Genomic DNA, 18,436 nt, shown 5'->3' on the forward strand with positions numbered 1-18,436 from the left:
CAGATAAACTCGCCACATTTTTAAACATTTTGTTGTTCAACAGCATCAAGACTGACGGAGTGTGTTTGAGACAACCTCACAAGTGTCACAGATGACACATTTGGCGTTTTTTTGCTGGTTTGTCGGTAGCAGCTCCTGAAACGCAAGACTGCCACACATCTGTTCGACCAACGCCAGTTGATCTAAACGCCAGTAGATCTGGAACACCGGGAGTCCGGTGTTCCCACGGCTCTAGTGACCCTAGCCCCCGGCTCGCTATCGAGCTAGTGGGTAACAGACGTCTCCGAAAACGTCGGAGCGCTTTTGAAAATATGTGGTGTCCTGATAAACTGAGCAGATATTTGAGGTTTGCACAGCTACATTCTCGCCTGAAAATATGTGAAACGTTTATTTTGTGACCCATAAAGAATAATAAGAGTAATATTAAAACTAACTAGCTGCCGCCATTGTTGGAAACTGAGCAGGGCCGCGCTATGAATTCTGGGACACAGCTTCCTCTTCGGAGTTTAACGGCAGCTGGCATCCTTGTACATGCAGTGCTGCCATCTTCTGTTTCAGTCCGTTATTACACTCTTAAATCCTGCTACTTATTCCTGCGTCTTTTGGGATCTTACAAAGCTTCATACGACGCGTCGACTATTAAATCAGTCGTGGACGATTTTGATAGTCGACTAATCGTGGCAGCCCTGATGTAAACACAGCTTCATTAATAACACCTCAGCTGTAGTTAAGTGTAGATTATCTTGAGTGCACACACACAGCATTGCAGAGGTTACACATTCCTGCTCAGTAGGCAGCTGGTGTTGGTTTTGGTTTGTTTCTTTTGGTTCATCTTTGAACAAAGTTTCAAACCCCCCCACTGTCACCACCCCGCCTGCTGTGCAAGCAGCAGAAGCCAGAAAATGAAATAAAAAAGAAGCAGTGACAGTCACACTGCAGCACAGGCATCAGTACTTGTGATTGACTGGAAGTTCAGCAAAAATATTTTAGATAACATCATCAACAGACACATCAGTTTTTAATATACGATTAGTTCCCAGATGATTTACTGACAGTGGCATAAAACATCTCCTCCTGTGTTATGTTTTCTGTGCAAGTGACCCAAGATAGTTCTAATGCACTCTGAGCAGCTGCCCATCCTAAAAATTCATTTTAATAATTGACACAGCAGAAAAACACAGACGTGCTTTAATGCTGACTGTGTTGCACCTATGGGAGGCCCGGCTGTGGTACACACAGGTTCACTGCCATGCTTTACTGAGACATTTAAAGGGACTCAAATGAAATTCGTTTCGCCTGGTGTTTGTGAGGTGGAAAAGGCCTGGAGCAGCAGCGTGGGCAGTTTTCATGGCAGTGCTGAGGGCAGCAGATATGAAACAGATCTTTCAACAGAGCTGTGTTAGGCTGCCTTTCCCTTTCAGTCACATGCTGTTCTACTGGTTCCAGTTTCAAATAATGAGGTCAATCTATGTGAAAATAATTAATGCCTTTAAGCCAGAAGCTCAGGGTTCAGACTGAAATGAGTTTTCTACTCTTTGATCTGCACGATGTTATAAAAGATATTCCCGTGTCATCTATTAGTCCCTGGATTTTTCAGTCTGCATATTGTCCTTGAGGATGAATCCCAAATTGTCTGGACGAATAGACCGCACCCATCAGGGTGGGTGCGGTCTATTCACCCCAGGCACACAGTTCTAGCTGTCAGCACAGAAGCCCCGCCTGTAATCCTTTCAAAACTTCTTTTTTTTAAGGGACAACCAATCAGAAGACATTTCATTCAGAGGGAGGGGGGCTGTCTTGTTTTGGGCAGTGAACAAACTAACAGCGACTGTGACTCATACTACTCTAGAAGAGTCCACGAATAAAAATGTTGAGGTTGAGTTAGAAATGATCATATTAGAAATCCTGTAAGGAGTCCTGAGCATCAGCCCAAAATAAGTTTTACTTGTGCAAACCATTTGATACAGCCAAAATAGCAGATGTAATCATTATGATATAATGAAGGGAATCACTGTTTCAGGGCCATATGCGTTATATGAAGTGGTCTCCAGTAGTCCCCAAACAGACTGGCCCATTTATCAGACGTAACAAGCTGTGGGATCCTCTGGCAGGTCTCATTTTAAACACAGCCATTATCAGCTTTTCATTTCAAGCCTTGCTGCTCTCACTGTGGACTAATGACGGGGGCCTCCTTTGCAACAGGACAGGGGACAGTGTGTGTGTGTGAGAGTGTGTGTGAGTGTGTGTGTGTGTGTGTGTGTGTGTGAGAGTGTGTGTGAGTGTGTGTGTGTGTGTGAGTGTGTGAGAGTGTGTGTGAGTGTGTGTGTGTGAGACCTTATGCTTCTGTCACTTCTGTCCTGATCAAAGTTTAATGAACTCTTTAGTGCACATGCCTGAGAAGCATCTTACACATCACACACTCAGGATGTCATCACGAGTGGATACAAACACTAAACTTGTTGTCTTCATTACTTATTTTTAAAAAATGGAATTTGAATGAATAATTGCATTTCTTATTCTAAGTCTTGGAGAAAGTTAATAAATGTGCTCTGCATCCATGTTTCATCCACAGTGTGGTTTATGGATAAGACCACCTGACATTTTAATGATCTTCTAAACAGGAACATGTCTAAAAAAGTCTCTCTCGGATGCTTGAAGCGATACAGCTGTCACATACCCTAGAAAGTATGTAGATAGCAGTTTGCTGTCATAACAATAACAATGATATTGTTTTTTAACAGTTTACACTTTTGTGATCAGAAATCAAATTTCATTTTCAAAGACATCTAAACCCAGTTTTGTGCATTTCCTTTTCTCCATCTGAACAATCACATTTAACAGATCATTCAAACCAAAATGTTCGTATCTGAACTGAACCGTCTTGTTTTGCAAACAGGACAACTTGTCTGCAGAAAGTTCCCTCCATTGCATCACAGAGGTAAGAAAAAATGGGAAAGGTGGAAAAGTTGATTCAGTTGCTGTTTCATAATTTATATGCCCCCTTCCTTCTGCTGTGCATAAACAGTGCACCCATCTGTCCTGGTTTATCCGCTTGGAAATTCACCACTTTAAATGCAAATTACCTTCCTTTGTAGGACATCAACAAGCCATAATCCCTCACTGGCTCTTACAGTAGGTAAAAGCAGTCGAATATTATTCTTGGAAAGGAAGCAGAGAAGTCATGCATACTTAGCAGCATCCTTTTTTTTGGCTAATCTAAACTTTAACTCTGTAATGCTCGGCCAACACAAATGAAAACATCTCAGGGGGCAAAATGGTTCTTGGAAAATGTGCTGTGTGAGGTATTTTAGTTACAAAATAAAATGCTGATTTTACAGATGCGTTTGTGTAAATATGTATGTTTAAACGTGGACTGAGTGAAACAAACAGTAGGTTTAAAGATGGCTAAAAATCAAGAAAAAGAAAGTTTTGAGTCAGCAAAGGAGATTATTTTCTCTTCACTTCTTCAAGAGGGGCTAAAGATATTATGCCACTGTATTTTATTCAGGCTGATATCAGCTCAGTTTTTAAAAAACAAACAACTGATCTATAGTGTTGACTAGTATAAGGAAATTCACTTATTTATTGTCTTTAAAAAGCACTGACTTATTTTAAGCTCATAATTGGCACCTCCCACACAAAGCTTCCTTTGAGCTAATATTGTTCTATGCAGGTGTAGCTGGAGCAGCATGTTAGTACGAGGCGTCAAACCAGACAAAAGAGAGAGAAGCTACAGGGCTGTCATCAAGGTGGAAAGAGACGATGACTTTCACCACAGGAGAGGTTGAGACTATTCAAGTGCTCGAGAGAAAACAAGTTAAAGATGGCTGAAGGATGAAGAAGCTGCTCATAAAATTAGAACCCAGAAAGTTCGAGATTAACATTCGTAAGTGAGCACTTATTCTAAAGTGACTTTATAATCAATTACTAAGGCGAAGAAGAACTGTTCTGTTTTAAAAAGAGGACAACTGCAAGGACACGCTCACTGAGTATGTGTGTGCTTAGAGTGTGCTTATTCAGAGGAGCAGACTGGTATGAAGAAGCAGACATGCAAACAAAAAAAGGTAAATAAATCATCTGAATCCAGCTGTTTTTGTTAGAAAAAATATATTTCTCAAAAAGCTAGAACATTTTTTTAAGCTAAATTAGCTTCAAAGCCAAAAAGAGCACGTCTTTGTGTTCATGTGAACCCCTCTACACACAGCCGAGAGTATGCAGCAATGACTGCAGTGCAAACTCTGGTAACAGAAAACAACTTTTAGCCAAAACATCAGAAAAACTGATCCAAACAACCTGAAAACTCAGCACTGCATTCACTCAGGTCCGCAGCAATACACCTGGCAATTTACAACTGACCTAATTCTCCATTTTGAACCACGAAGGATCAATTCTCACACTCTTGTACGCCACAGTAATTGTGGCTTTCCTATTACACATCTAGGTCTTTTTCTACGGAAAACTAGCTTATAAAATCTGAAATAACTGACAGTGGCTGAAATGTGCATTGCTTTACTTGAAAGGCGTGTATAAGAGCAGGAACATTTACCTCGTACTCCTGAGAGAAGTGCAGACCATCGTTGGCCTTGAGTCTCTCAATGTGGTCGGCCAGGTCACAAACAGCGATGGGAGGATGTTCCCTCATCCCTGCAGAGACAGCGAGAGTGGTGAGTGCCGTCCATCACAGACACACATGCACAGAAATGTGTGCGCACACAGAGTGCAGATGCATGTTGAAGGCTCAGTGTTAACTGGTCGCAGTGATATGAGGTGACAGTGAGAGTGCTGTGTGCTGAGCAGAGGGATGATGTCTGGCTGTGCAGCTCTTCAACAGCATGCTGTAACCACGCTGCAGATGAGCACCAACTAGCATGCTGATTGGTTAAAGAAATCCCATAAAGCAGTAGGTGAGTGGGAAGGTGGCTGGGGTGCAAAAAATACAGCATTTTTAACTGATGTGGTCAAATATATATGTATATATTTTAACTTAATGGTAGATGTATTGCTTTATTAAATTAGATAGACAGTCTACATTTAGCGCTAATGAAACCCACTTGGTGTAAAATAGCTGACATGGGCAGGTCATGAGAAGAGAAGGTGATGGTGATAAATGGGAGGTCTCTACTTCTAAAGGCTTCTATGTAAAACAGAAAAGGGCACCAGGCGGGAATGAAAGGAAACATTAGTAAAACACAGGAGGATTGAAAACTAACTTGGAGTATTCGGGCAACTGAGGACACTGGAACCTGTGTGGGAAAGATGAGGCAAAACCAAAGCACAGGGGTCAGTTAGGACAAGAGGACACAAGGAACAGTGAGGAAGGAGCTGCCCTACTCAGCAAAGACTTAAGAGACGCTGAACACAACTTTCCCAGATGGCTAAATAACATTTAAAAGAATTTAACATCAGTTTCACTGTAATCAATAAACTGACTGTGCTTCATGAGTGAGGTCAAGAAATGGCTGTTGGCAAATACTCTTATTCTCAATGAAAAAAAGACTGAAATCATGATTTTTGGCAGTAATGCCCTTCGCGCCAAACTTCAAGATGCCTTTGGCTTTCTTACTAGTTCTTTCTCTGATACTGTCAGGAATCTGGGTGTCTTGTTTGACAGCTCCTTTAAACTTGATAAACAGGTGTCTGCTGTTGTCAGATCTAGTTTTTATCAGCTTCGTCTCATCTCCAGGGCCAGACACTATATCCCGTATAATGACTTAGAAAAGCTCATTCATGCTTTTGTAACGTCAAGACTAGATTACTGTAACTCACTCTATTCTGGTCTCCATGTTACCCTTCTACATAGATTACAGACAGTTCAGAATGCTGCGGCACGTATTCTAACTAAAACCAAGAAGTTTGACCATATTACTCCGGTTCTTGCTGAGCTGCATTGGCTGCCTATCAAATACCGTATTCAATTTAAAATTTTGCTGCTTACTTTTAAAATTATCAATAATACTGCACCAACCTATCTTAAGGAACTTTTAAACCCTTATGTCCCTGCCAGGGCTTTAAGGTCATCCTCGCAGTTATTGTTAGTTCAGCCCAGATCTCGGTTGAAATCTAGAGGCGATCGATCGTTTGCCTTTGCTGCACCTGAGTTATGGAACAGCCTCCCGATTGGCATTCGGGAGTCTGATTCTATTTTTTCTTTTAAAGCACGCCTTAAAACTTATCTTTTTGAACTTGCCTTCTCTACCTGTTAAATGCTGACTGTTAACTGCGACCTATTGCATTAACTTTTTATTATTCCTTCATTCTTGGTGTTCTCTATCATGCGGCACTGGGTCTGCTATAATCTATGTGCTGCAGTCCATTTTATTAGTGGCTTTCTACTGTGAACATTGTCTGCTGTTCTTATTATATTTGATATTAATGCTCTTAACTGTATTATTTTATTGTTTTTTGTAAAGCACTTTGGTATGCCTAAGGCTTTTAATGTGCTCTATAAATAAAGGTTGTTGTTGTTGTTGTTGTTGCTTCGTATCTGTTTGTTCTTTGGTTTCATTTGAAGTGGTCCGACTCAGCTGTCCATTTTGGGTTAAACTGGGCTGTCTCGGTCCAACATTGCTGTTATTAGCACCTTTGGATGTTTGGTTCTTGGCACTCTTACATCTGTGTTTAACCACAGCTGCCAAGAATAAAACGTCTCCCTTTTTTCATTTTCAAAATGAGGATTTCTTTAGGCAAGGAGCATTAAAGCCTCAAGAAGCTCATCATCTTACTCTTGACACTTAAAGGCCCTTACCCCTGTGTTTGAAGGTCCTTCATTCCCAGTGAAGTATACTTTACATATTTGCTAAGGAGATCTTAATGCAAACGACATTCTTTTAGACACACGTTCATCGTCATCACACAGACACATTGGTTTAGGTTGGGTGTGATCAATGACTCTGTAACAGAGTCATTGATCACACCCAACCTGAAATTTATTGTAGTGGTGATTTTCTCACTACTGTCCCAGAGAGGAAAAAACAGCTGAAACCAGAAGCATATGTACCAATATATGTAAGATGCATTTAAAAAAACTTGCAGCCATAATAAACCAGCACAGTATCTGTTTAATGCTCTGGACTGAGATGTTTACGTCCTGGAACCTGTCTATGCACAGCAGTAGCCAACGTTTAGCCAACTTTTAGCTTTTTTTTTGTTTGTTCTTATTTGATTTAAGTCATGATTGTATTAAAGTGGTTTTACTGTCCCTGTGCCAATAGGAACTTTGTCTTTTCACTTTCATTTAAACAGCAGCTTCAGAACAGCTGCTCAGACTCTGGCCAAGATGGCTGCTTCTAAAAGGATTTGGGCACGATAACCAATCACAAGACCTCAGTAACTCACCCGAGTAATAATATAGTGAACGTCTTTTTGTTTTTTGCCAGTGTTGTAAAATTATTGCAAACTTAATTCACAACTTCAGTCTTTGCTACATTACGAACAAAATCATTTGGGTAAAATGAATGCTTATTGAACCTGAAATTGCTCGTTGTGATAATTTAAACAATATATGTCATATGTGCTGAATGATACCTGGAACAACAAAACAAAAACCTTCATATTTAGAAGTATGGGTCTGAAAGCAGCATCATAAGAAAATCTGTCACAATTGAGGCTGACCTTGGTGCTGTGGACTGATTGGACTAAAGTCTAAGTTTGATTTTGTGCTAAAGCAAGAAATATGCAATAAATACACTCGACATGAGATCAAAGGTGTTGTTTTAATTATTGATTTATGATTGCAGCAAATAGGAGAGCAGATCTACTTTATACAGTCCAACCAAGATTAAGATTATGTTGCTGAGAGAACTTTCATTTCCAACAGTGCTTGTTTTGAATAAAATAACTCCAAAATATTACAAAATGGTGCAAATATTAAGACTAAACATGTGTAACTACATGAGAGCACATTGATTAGGTGTGGCCTAACATCGTTGGGCGTGGCCTAACAGTTGAAGAGTGTCCATTTAAGCTACGTGCTGCAAAGACGTCAGGTTGCAACAGAAGCAAAAACACTGAAAGTTTGGAGCGTGTTTGGAGCTTTGATCCAGCGCCTCTGCATCCTCATCTACTCCAATCTCATCCATACTGTAACCAAAATAGCAGCGTGTAGCATAAAATAGAGGCAATCATTAGTAACATGTAACAATTTTATTAACTCGTCACTATATGTGAATTCTGTATATGTGAATGCTTAATAGAAACACTAAAACTTGATGTTGTTCCAACAAGACTTTTATGGTGATGTGTTTGGTGCTGAAGAAGAGATTTTCTTTTTCAGATACAGACTCGTGTTTCCTTATTTTGCTCTGCGCTTTCTTCGGTTGCCACAGATGTCCCAGAATGAGCCTTGGTGGGAAGTTACAACGAGTTTGGCCGCCATTATCTCAGAAGGGAGCAAATTAAAAAACAGCAGAAGCAGTGAGTACCAGCTCGTGTCTGAGTGCGCCTTCAGCCCCGATTGTTTCACAAGCAGGGCAAAAATAATTAGCTCAAGCTGAAGTAGTAACATGCTCAGAGTTCGAGATCATGACCAGACTTGCATTTATTAACGAACATAGTCTTTAAGCACACAAAGGGTTGTTGGTCTTTTGTGTTAGTGTATTCCTGTGTGAATGATTTCCCTTCATTGATAAAACTATTATAACACTTTTTAAATCTGTGGCTTCTGCAGAGTCAGTTTTGTGTCTCCTTGTGTTTTGCATTCATTCATGTTTAGTAGTTACTACGTTATCATCCCTTGTGTATCATGTTTGTTTATGTATTCTTTGAAGCTTTGAGTTGTTTCTGTGTTTCCTGTTTGGTTTCATTGTAACTTTTTGTTTATTTCTTTAAAGTTGTGAACTTTTTGCACCCTTGTGTATCTCTTGTTGTGTTTGAATTGTAGCTAGTGTTTAGTTACTGTTCTCTGTTATTTGAGTTTAGTTTCCTCACAGTTGCCTTTGTTCAGCACAGCTTGTGTATCGCGGTCATCCACCGAGTTAGCTCCTGTTGTACTGCTTTGTGTTTATTTGTACTTTCCCCGTCTCACTGTTTTGATCGTCTGCACCTCTGTCCCAACTGTCTCCAATCCCTTAATCACTCCATGTGTATATATAGTTCTATCTTTGCCTCAGTCTTTCATACATTTCCTTCTGTGATCTCGTGAGCTTGTTTGGATTATATTGTCTTTAAACTCTGCGTCAGCTTCGTTGAGTGGCCTTCTGTTAAATCAGTCTGCCTACATTGTCTGCATTGGGTTCTTTAACCTGCTTTAGCTCCTGTCTCTTCAAACCCTGTTCCCGTTTCAGAAACCCTACGTTCTTCTGATTGGTTAACTAATTGAAAACTACTGAGGGACAACACCCAGTGACTCATACTGGATCAAATCGTCCATTAATTCCACTGCAATTCATTTAGAAGGTGCACATGAGGCTTACTGCCCTGCTAGACAGACATAAATGGAACTAAATGACAAATATTTAAACTGGAGAAACCTCTAGAGAAAAAACAATGATTATACAGCACGAGTCAGTAGTTTGGACTCCAACCCAAAAACTGCAGATTATCTCTGTGGCAGCATTTGTATTTTATTGATTTAGTTCACCTGATGGCCTTGTCTGTAGAGTGATATAAGGAAGTCCATGATGGAAGTAGAAAATAAAATGAAAAAGCTGTGTGAAGTTTAAATAAATTTATATCATTACTTGTTTTTTGTTTTTTTAACATTATCATGTGTTGTATACACATTATATTAAAGAGGGAAATGAAGATTTTCATAGTTTAATTCTGTTACCTGATATGAACCTGGAAATTCTACAAAAGTAAAATGGCCCCGGTCACCCGAACTGACAATTAAAAGTTGTGGAGCGTTTCCATTTTATTGAAAAAAAAAGAGATCACAGTTTGACTTCATTATCATGATATCATCTGTCATTTTTTCCAGTGTTTTGTTATGAGTAACGTCGAGGCCACCCAGCGTGCAGAGGTTGTCAAGTGAGCTGATGAATTTATGCTCGAGTAAACAACATCTGCCAAAATCCCTCCTGCTGCTGCCACCACAGGTAAATGCCACCCATCTCAAGAGAGAAGAACGTGGACAAAAAAAACAATGACATACTTTATGCTTAAAACTTCCCACTGAAAGACAGGTGGGAGAAAAGGATAAGAGAAGATGCTGGGAGGCGTAGAACAGATGAAAAACAAAGCTAGAAATCAGTTAAACAGTCAGATGGGAGAATGAATGAGGACACAAAGAGACGATAAAACAGAAAAACAGAGCTACAGTATGCATGCAGACTAAAAATATAAAAACTAATTGTTTATAAGTAATTCTTATGGGAATAAAGGGTTACTAAGTTACTGGGACAAAGTCCTCGCTAGGAGGTCAGGGTGAATGGACAGCTCAACGATCACTGGATGTGAAGACATTCGATTTCCCTTTTGAACATCTGAATAGAAATATCTCACTCTAATTGCTTTCATGGTAAATTTAGTCTTTGATTGCACAATCATATGGAAAGAAAATCTAAGGTTTCATGCATCAGGCCATAACTTACAAATTTAGCATCATTCTTATTCAACAAAAACTAAGCCAAGGCAAAGCTTTCTGAAGATTTTATACTTCATTCAGGTTGAGGTCTGGGCTTTGACATCTTGGTTATTTTCTTTTCTCCTAACAGATTTGCTGGTGCTCTTGTTATTATTCCCTTTCTTCTGTGGGCCATTTTCATCCAAGGCTTCCTGTAGCTGTTGGACAGACGCTCTCAAATTAGATAGAAGAGATCATGTCTGACATAATGACTTCAAGGTGTCCATGTCCCAGCTCATGCTGCCATGTTTAAAGAGAAGAGGTGTAAAAAAGGCCACACTTGTCAGTCAAAGTGATGTTTACTTTCCAAATTAGTAAATCTAAACATATAAATAATTTTTTGTGACATTATGTTCTAAGTTGAAACCATTGTATAAGTTTTGTTGTTCAAATTTAGATGATGAGGAAATGATTAAGATGTAAACCTATAGGGGGTGGGGCTAAATAAGTATATACTTCTGCTTACTCCTTTTCAATCAACTGCGTGGAATAATATTATGAAATGTTGGTGACTGTATATGTTTGAAATAAAAATGAACTGAACTTTAACATTTGACGTGCTTACCGAGTCCTGTAGACCAGAAGATGAAGCATTTGCATTTTTTGCAGATTGCACAGTTTGACCTTGTGGTGAGATTGAGACTTGCACATACTGGGAAGACTGGTGACTATTTTGAATGTTTCTCCATTTGACAATAATCTTTGTAACTGCAGAATGACTTTAAGTCATTTGGAAATGGTTTTATATCCCTTTCCAGATTGATGGGCAACAACAAGATTTCCCTGAAATCACTGCTGATGTCTTTATTCTGTCATCTTTGCATTTTGTGTCAACACACCTGAATGCTCCAGACCAGAAAACTGTCAAAACCTCTGCTTTTATACACTTGCTCATCAAGTGCAGTTAATTAGTAGAACCTGGCTGCCACTTGCACCTCTTTCCATGGACACTGTAAATATGTATTTTATTCATACAGCGCTTCCGCATTTGTCTCTGACGAATTAGTAATGATGTGTTTAAAACATCACATGTTATACACTGCCAGTGAAAAGCTTGAACACCTCCATTTTTCCAGTTTTACTGCAATTCAAGTTGTTCAAGTCCAATGAAACGGTACAAAAGGTAAGAGATGAACCGCCAGAGGTTAAAAGGTTACAGCAAAATGAAAAATAGTGTGTATTTCACAATCATACAAAAAGTCCTTTTTTCAGGGAACACAAAACGGGTGAACACTTTAAAGCTGTTCTGCAGGAGGCTGATCAAGCCTCGAAAGGTGGTGTTACTGATTTCTGCAGGTGTTCTGGATTAAAATAAAAGCAGTGTGCCACACATTTATGGGAACCTCTGCAACAGATATGGGAACAACTTTGATTTCTATTGTAGAAAGAATGACACAAGTGTGTTCAGCTGTTATCAGCCAAAGGAGGCGACTGTGATGAGTCAAAGCGGAGAATACATTTTGGTCTATGTGGTGAGAATAAGGCACGGCGGGACCACAGATCAACATTCAGAGCCATTTTATTGACACTTCTCACCACGAAACAACACCACACACACCTGAGTCCCTGTGTTTTAACTCGGCGGGTGTGATTACGGATGCTGAGCAGGTGCGTCCGCCCTCCCTGCACGGCATCGCAGACCACGCCCCACCACAGTCTATAAATTGATTCCAAGATTTCTTGCTTCCAATTGTTTATTTGTACTATACTTTCATTTCAAAGTGCAATGAGACAATAAACGGCATCATTTTCAATAAAAACAGGAAAAAGTGGGGTTTTCTGAAACTTTTGACCAGCAGAGTACTTATCTAATTTTAGAACCTGGTACAGACCAGGTGATTTGGTTTTATTATGTCCCGATGCACACAACCTTAGAGTGTTTACATGCTTTTTCACATGAAAATTATGGATGGAAATCAGACATTTTTCTCAGAAATAAACATCAGACTAAGCCAGCTGAAAACTGTTTAGTTATAGACGGACTTCCTGCCGCCAAAAACATGCATTAGGAGACACGGCTGCCCCAGAAACAATATGCCACCCAGGCTTTAACAGCACGATAATGAAGTTAACAAAATGCAGAAGTATGATGTCTCACACACACTTTGTTTTAACACCACGTTTTCAAAGTAACGGAGTAAGGGAATAGGAGGCAGTGAATGAAATCACTGTGACAAACATGAGTGGGAGTCAGTTTTTCAGTTTTGCATCAATAATTAGCACTAGATGTTTAAATTCATGCTAATATATGGCCCTCCTGACAGTGTGTGTGGTGATGGCACATTTTTAATTAAAGTATGTGATAAACAAAATGGTTAGATTAACTGACTGTCCAAGAAATGTGATTTATTTGTTACGTTGCATTCATTACTGGAATGAATGCAAAGTCAGTCAGTCTGTGTCTGTGCAAGGCATTTTTAAAATTTCACCCCCAACCAGCCTGAGCCTGGTTCTGCCCGAGGTTTCTTCCTGTTAAAAGAGACTTTTCCCTCCCACAGTCGCTAAGGGCTTGTTCATAGGGGGTCGTCTGATTGTTGGGATTGTGTCTTTACCTAAAATATGAAGCGCCTTAAGACAACTGTTGTTGTGATTTGGCTCTATGTAAGTAAAACTTAACTGATGAAATTAAACTGAACTAAAAAAAAAAATCTCTAAAATCACGTTGCTAAACTTGCTAACTTAGGACTCCACCCTCTCATGAAAATATCACTTCTGACGTGAAAAGAACAACAACATGGAGACAAAGTGCCAAATATGAATGAAGATATTTTCTAAAGCAGTTGTTTCATGTTCTTGCACAGACACTAAAACACAAGTTTTAAAACCGTGTAAGTCTCATCCAAAAATGACTGAGGTGACACTGATACTTGAGAAACTGAATCTGACAGTTAGTTGTCACCTGTCACCTCAAAAACAGGATCCTTCATTATATTTCTGGGTGTCAATGGATTCAGTAACACAATCCTTCAGTGATAATTTCTCAGCACCTTTAGAAACAGAAACTGGATGCAACTGGTAAAAATTTAGACCTCAGTAAAAGTCTGTTTATGGGGCTGAATGTTTGCATGTGCATGTGTTTGTGTGTCCATGCCTTGTGTCTGATAGTTGAGTCTCCTCATCTCCACAGGATCTGACGAGTGGGCCAGCAGCGAGTCCTTCACTCCTGCCATGTGCTCATCCTTGGCTGGAGACGTTCGTTTCCTGGAGAAAAAGCAAAACCAATTTAACGTTACATAATGTACCAACAGGCCAAATGGGTATTAATGACTCCGAATGAGCAAATTTCTAAACTTTATTTTCTGGAAAATACTGGGAAAAAAGAATCTGCAACAAGCTACTGTGCAAAAAACAATAAGGATTACACGTAATTTGAGCATACTTTATAGATGATGAAAAGCGTTGTAGAATGTCTGAGGACTAAAACTTTGGCTGCAAGCAGTGTCCTCCTATTTGCAATATTGAGCTGGTTTGCTCTGACTTTTCAATTTTATAGGAATTTTAATGTATTTGTTTTAAATTTTATTTTATGGCCCAAGAAAAGTTTCTACTAAACAATAAACACAGACTTAAAATCAGTAACAATATAATTCCTGAAACAGACCAGCAACCTAAAGTTTACTCAGTCACTTGACCCTGGACTGGATACGTGAATAAAATCTGTTGATGGGTAACAATGTGTCCAGTCTTGGTTCCTGATTCCAGGGTTGCACAGAATTTCAGCTAAAACCCACTGAAAGACGACGCTCAAAGACGACGCTCAAAGACGACGCTGAAGGCGCCATACCAAGCATCAAAAGAACATTAAGAATTGATTAAAAAGCGAAAGGTGGCGAGCCAGAAAAATACATCCTGTTATAGCTCAATTTGGTTGAAAGGGCATCTTTTATTTCTCAGCACTTCTAAACTCCTTAGACATCCAGATGAGTCACATCCAGACCCTTCTCTGATGACACAGTTTTCCAAACAAAATGAGTGAAATCAGTTCAAATGTTAGTGGCTCATGTTGGTATTTATTTAACAGGGCTTTATCATTAGTGAAGTATCTGTTGTACTTGGGAATATTAAACGTGTAAGTATGACCTAATATTTACAGTATGCTACTGAACTGCACAGTAGAAGCTTTCTCCATTTACTTTTCAAACACTGATTTAAGATCATCAGCTGCCTGTTTCAAAGATTTTCAGACACACCTGATTTGCATAAAGTAGCCTCGACCCAAACTTTATGCAAATAAAGAGTGGGCAACTCAACACCCCCTCTCTGGAAATGTGGCGATACGAGACTGCATTGCACGGCTGCTACACAGACAATGAGAAATGCAAATGACTCCTTTAAAACAGAAATATGACACTAAAATTCATCTGCTCAGCTCAAACAGCTATAGCCCCTTTAAATGAACCGTTAATTTGCATTCCTTAAATGTAATAACTACATTAGGGTTGAAGTGCAGGCAAACCTGAGTGTTTCACCTTGAAACAGAACGTCCTTATATTTAAAACATCTCTTGATAAACGGATATTATATATATTTTATACATTTTGAATTAGGGACTGTGGAAAGTAAATGGAGCCCATACATCATCAATCAGCCCACGCATACGTGACACATATATTCACAGGTGTGTATTCAGCATGATTTTTGCAGGTAACACAAACAGGAGAGTGAAATGCCATTGTGATGTCAGTTATTGCCTCTTGGTGATATCAGGATTCGATTTTTCCATGTCTACAATTTGTTTTGAAGGCTGCTTCTGCAGGTGTGTGAGGGGCTGAGAGGTGAAGAAAGCATGAAGGGAGAATTATTCTGGAGGGAAAGATCAGCCGGATTTGTGAACTCGACACTCGACACAGAGCTGAAGAGCAGAAAACAGACGCACAAAGAGACAAACATGCTAAAATGTAGTCTCACACGCTGACACTGAAGACACACATGCTTAGAGGGGCTGTCAATTGAAGCCGATATGCCTGAAAACCAAACAAAAAGAAGACAGCTCACAGACACTGACGTGGGGCTGTGATTTGAACGTGTAACAGAAACAAGTATCTGTCACTTCAAATCATCACTGTCAGCAAATGTAGACACGTCTGACCCACAAAGCATGTTTACACAGCATGCACGATGTGCAAGGGCAGGCAGGAGAGGTTGGAGGGTGGGAGGGTGGAAACAGACAGGAGCACTAACCTTTCTTGTTTGCTGCATCCACAGAAAGTAGGCAGACAGTTAGCAAGGAGGAAGAAACAGAGAGGATTCATTTACAAGTCGTCAGAGGACCTGACAGAGTTCATTGCTTCACCTCACAAACTACTCCTTCATCTCATCTTTGACCTGATCTCATTTTCTAATAAAATCTGATGTAGTTCATGAACAAAGAGAGAGTGTTTTTAATATTTCTAATGATCTCCACAGAGCAACCTGGAACAAATTACTGTAACCTGAATGGAAAGCTGGTTTCACAGTCTGTGGAACGTGATGAAGCAGCCGTCTCCTCTAAACATCAACCCACAGTGCTGAAAGGGCCAAAAACCAAAGTTCTTCTAATGGTCATTGGAGACTGGCTCTAAAAGCCAGCCAAGAGTCACAGACTCCCGAGTGAAAGTGTCGAAGCTTACAGCAGAAATAAACATGTTTACAAAAAACTTCCCCTCTTCATAGCAGCCGTGTGGTGGATGAATTTGTGTTTTTTATTTTGTTAAAGCATAAAGTCTACATGAGGGGTTGGCTGCGTTTATTGATAGGTGGAAGGTGACGCAGCAGGGTGTAGCTGCTAGGCTTCGTCTCAGTCCATCTATCTGCAGTATTTGTGCTGCTGGTGAGACAAATCCTGTCTTTTTCTTTTTTATTTGGAATGAATTAGCCGATGGCTGTGAATTGGACCTGTATAGTTTATGAATGCAGCATGCTAACCTAGCCTCCTGGCTAAGCTAATAACAACACTGCACCTTCTGGTCACTTCTGGGTCATAAACCCATGGCTATCCATTTCTATGGTTGGTATTAATTCCAACTTTTGCATCAGTTTTCCCCTCAAAAAAATTTGTAAGTGAAACTACCAAGCAGCCTCTTTATATTTCAGTTTAGCATGCATGAGTCGATATTGGTATACATAAGCTAACTGTGTTAAACTTTTCTTGTGACTAATGACCTAATTCAAGTTTCATGATTTTCAAAATAAATGGAATCATGTGAGGCTTACAGTAAAAACACACCCAACAATCTAAAATACCCCTTAATTAGACGCACTTAAAGTCTTAGTAACTCTAAGATATCTGAATATGTCAATATTAGTTAAAAATGTCACCAAGTCTTCACAATCTCAGGCAATATTTATATTTGTATGTATTTTTTACCTAACTAAAAAAAATTGATCTTGGAAAAACAAAGGATTTTGTTTGACGTTGGACTACAGCAAAAGGAAGAATGAGGAAAAAGACAAAACAAATTGTGCCTCTGAGCAGCGCAGCAGCCATATAGAGGCCCTCGTCAGCCCAGTCAGTAACTCCAGATGTTTGACCCAAGAACAGGAAGCACGAGCCAACTGTCAGGCTTGAAGAGCAGGGCCGCGAGGTAGCTCGCAGCACCTCCCTCCCATATGCCATGGAGGACCTTTGCCTTCAGGCCGGCTCAAAGAAGACAAATGTCTGTCTCTATTCTAGAAAATCTTCCACTCTGACCGTTTCCTGGCACTCGGTTCTAATAAAATCTTCTTGTCATCTGTTGTGCTGAAGAAAATGCTTCAGGTCTCTCTGTGGACTCAGCTCGATGATATGAGGAGGAACACAATGAGCATGTACTGCCTCCAAGGTTTACCAAAAGTGTTGCTTCTCTCACAACAGATGACAAAAAAGGATCATCTGTATCCTGATGCTTCTGTTACTTAGTTTCAGGGAATAAAAGTGTAATTTTTTTTTTTTTACATCTGATAGTTTGACATGTAAACGTTTTTTTTTTAAATAAAGTTTATAAAAATATATATGAACAAACTGCTCTGCTAACTGAAATGACAAAGCGGTAACTAGAAAAAGTAATTTAGATGTGAGTGTATTCCATTTTTTGTTATTTCACCAAAATGCTGCAGTGAGAGGATTCAGGAAAAACTAGAAAAATGGATCTTTCTAGTTTTTCTCCTCTGCTCACATTCAAAGTCTTGAACTATCAGAGCGCCCAGTGACGTGACACCATGGTCTCACTCTCAAATACCAACTTTAAAGCAGATTACTCACAAGATGGAGAGGAAATGGTGTCTTACTAATTTACTTCATTTACTTTGCTTTTTGACAGAGCTTAAAGCTGGATCGAGTGACCCTGAATTCACCCTCCACAGGCTTCCCATGATGCACTGAGCGTTTCTCCTTCTCTCACCATTTGTTTATAAACCATTTAATTATGAGTTATTATTAACCTCTGTCTCTCTTCCACAGTGTGTCTTTTGTCCTGTCTCCCTCCCCTCAGCTTCAACCAGCGCAGCAGATGGCCCCGCCCCTCACTGAGCCTGGTCCTATCAGGGGTTTCTTCCTGTTAAAAGGAAGTTTTTCCTTCCCACTGTTCATGGAGGGCCCCTAGCTGCTTACCCTAACCCTAACCAGTCTCTGTATTACTATAGGGTCTTTACGTTGCAATATTAAGCACCTTGAGGTGACTGTTGTTGTGACTTGGTGCTATATAATCTTAAAAACCTCATATTCATATTATCCCAGTGAAGCCCTTCCCTCTCAGCCTGCAGGCTTCTTTGTGGTTCATAGAATCCCTTAAAGTAGGATGGGAGACAGAGCTTCAGATATCCTTCCTGTGGATCCAGTTTGAGTTCAGGAGACAAACACCCTTTTCACTTTTAAGATCATACTTAAAATTTCCCTTTTTGATAATAAAGAAAAATTAG

At 39.7% G+C, this 18,436-nt stretch overlaps 1 protein-coding gene across 4 annotated transcripts in view; it reads right to left on the reverse strand.

The window, feature by feature from the left end:
• ptprfa (protein tyrosine phosphatase receptor type Fa) overlaps positions 1-18,436 on the reverse strand; it is a 356,286-nt gene that overhangs the window by 30,508 nt on the left and 307,342 nt on the right. For 3 of the 4 annotated variants that reach the window (XM_085246465.1, XM_085246467.1, XM_085246466.1), the window contains 3 exons: positions 13,653-13,762; positions 5,211-5,243; positions 4,547-4,644 (listed from right to left, as the gene is read on the reverse strand). In XM_085246465.1, coding sequence (XP_085102591.1) covers positions 4,547-4,644; positions 5,211-5,243; positions 13,653-13,762 — 241 coding nt within the window. The remainder of the gene's footprint in view (positions 1-4,546; positions 4,645-5,210; positions 5,244-13,652; positions 13,763-18,436) is intronic. The other variant, XM_085246468.1, reaches the window with a different exon arrangement.

The sequence above is a fragment of the Mchenga conophoros genome, linkage group LG15 (genome assembly GCF_057382185.1).
Source record: "Mchenga conophoros isolate Kocher_MC1m ecotype Shallow Benthic linkage group LG15, M_conophoros_male_GT1.1, whole genome shotgun sequence".
Taxonomy (NCBI): domain Eukaryota; kingdom Metazoa; phylum Chordata; class Actinopteri; order Cichliformes; family Cichlidae; genus Mchenga; species Mchenga conophoros.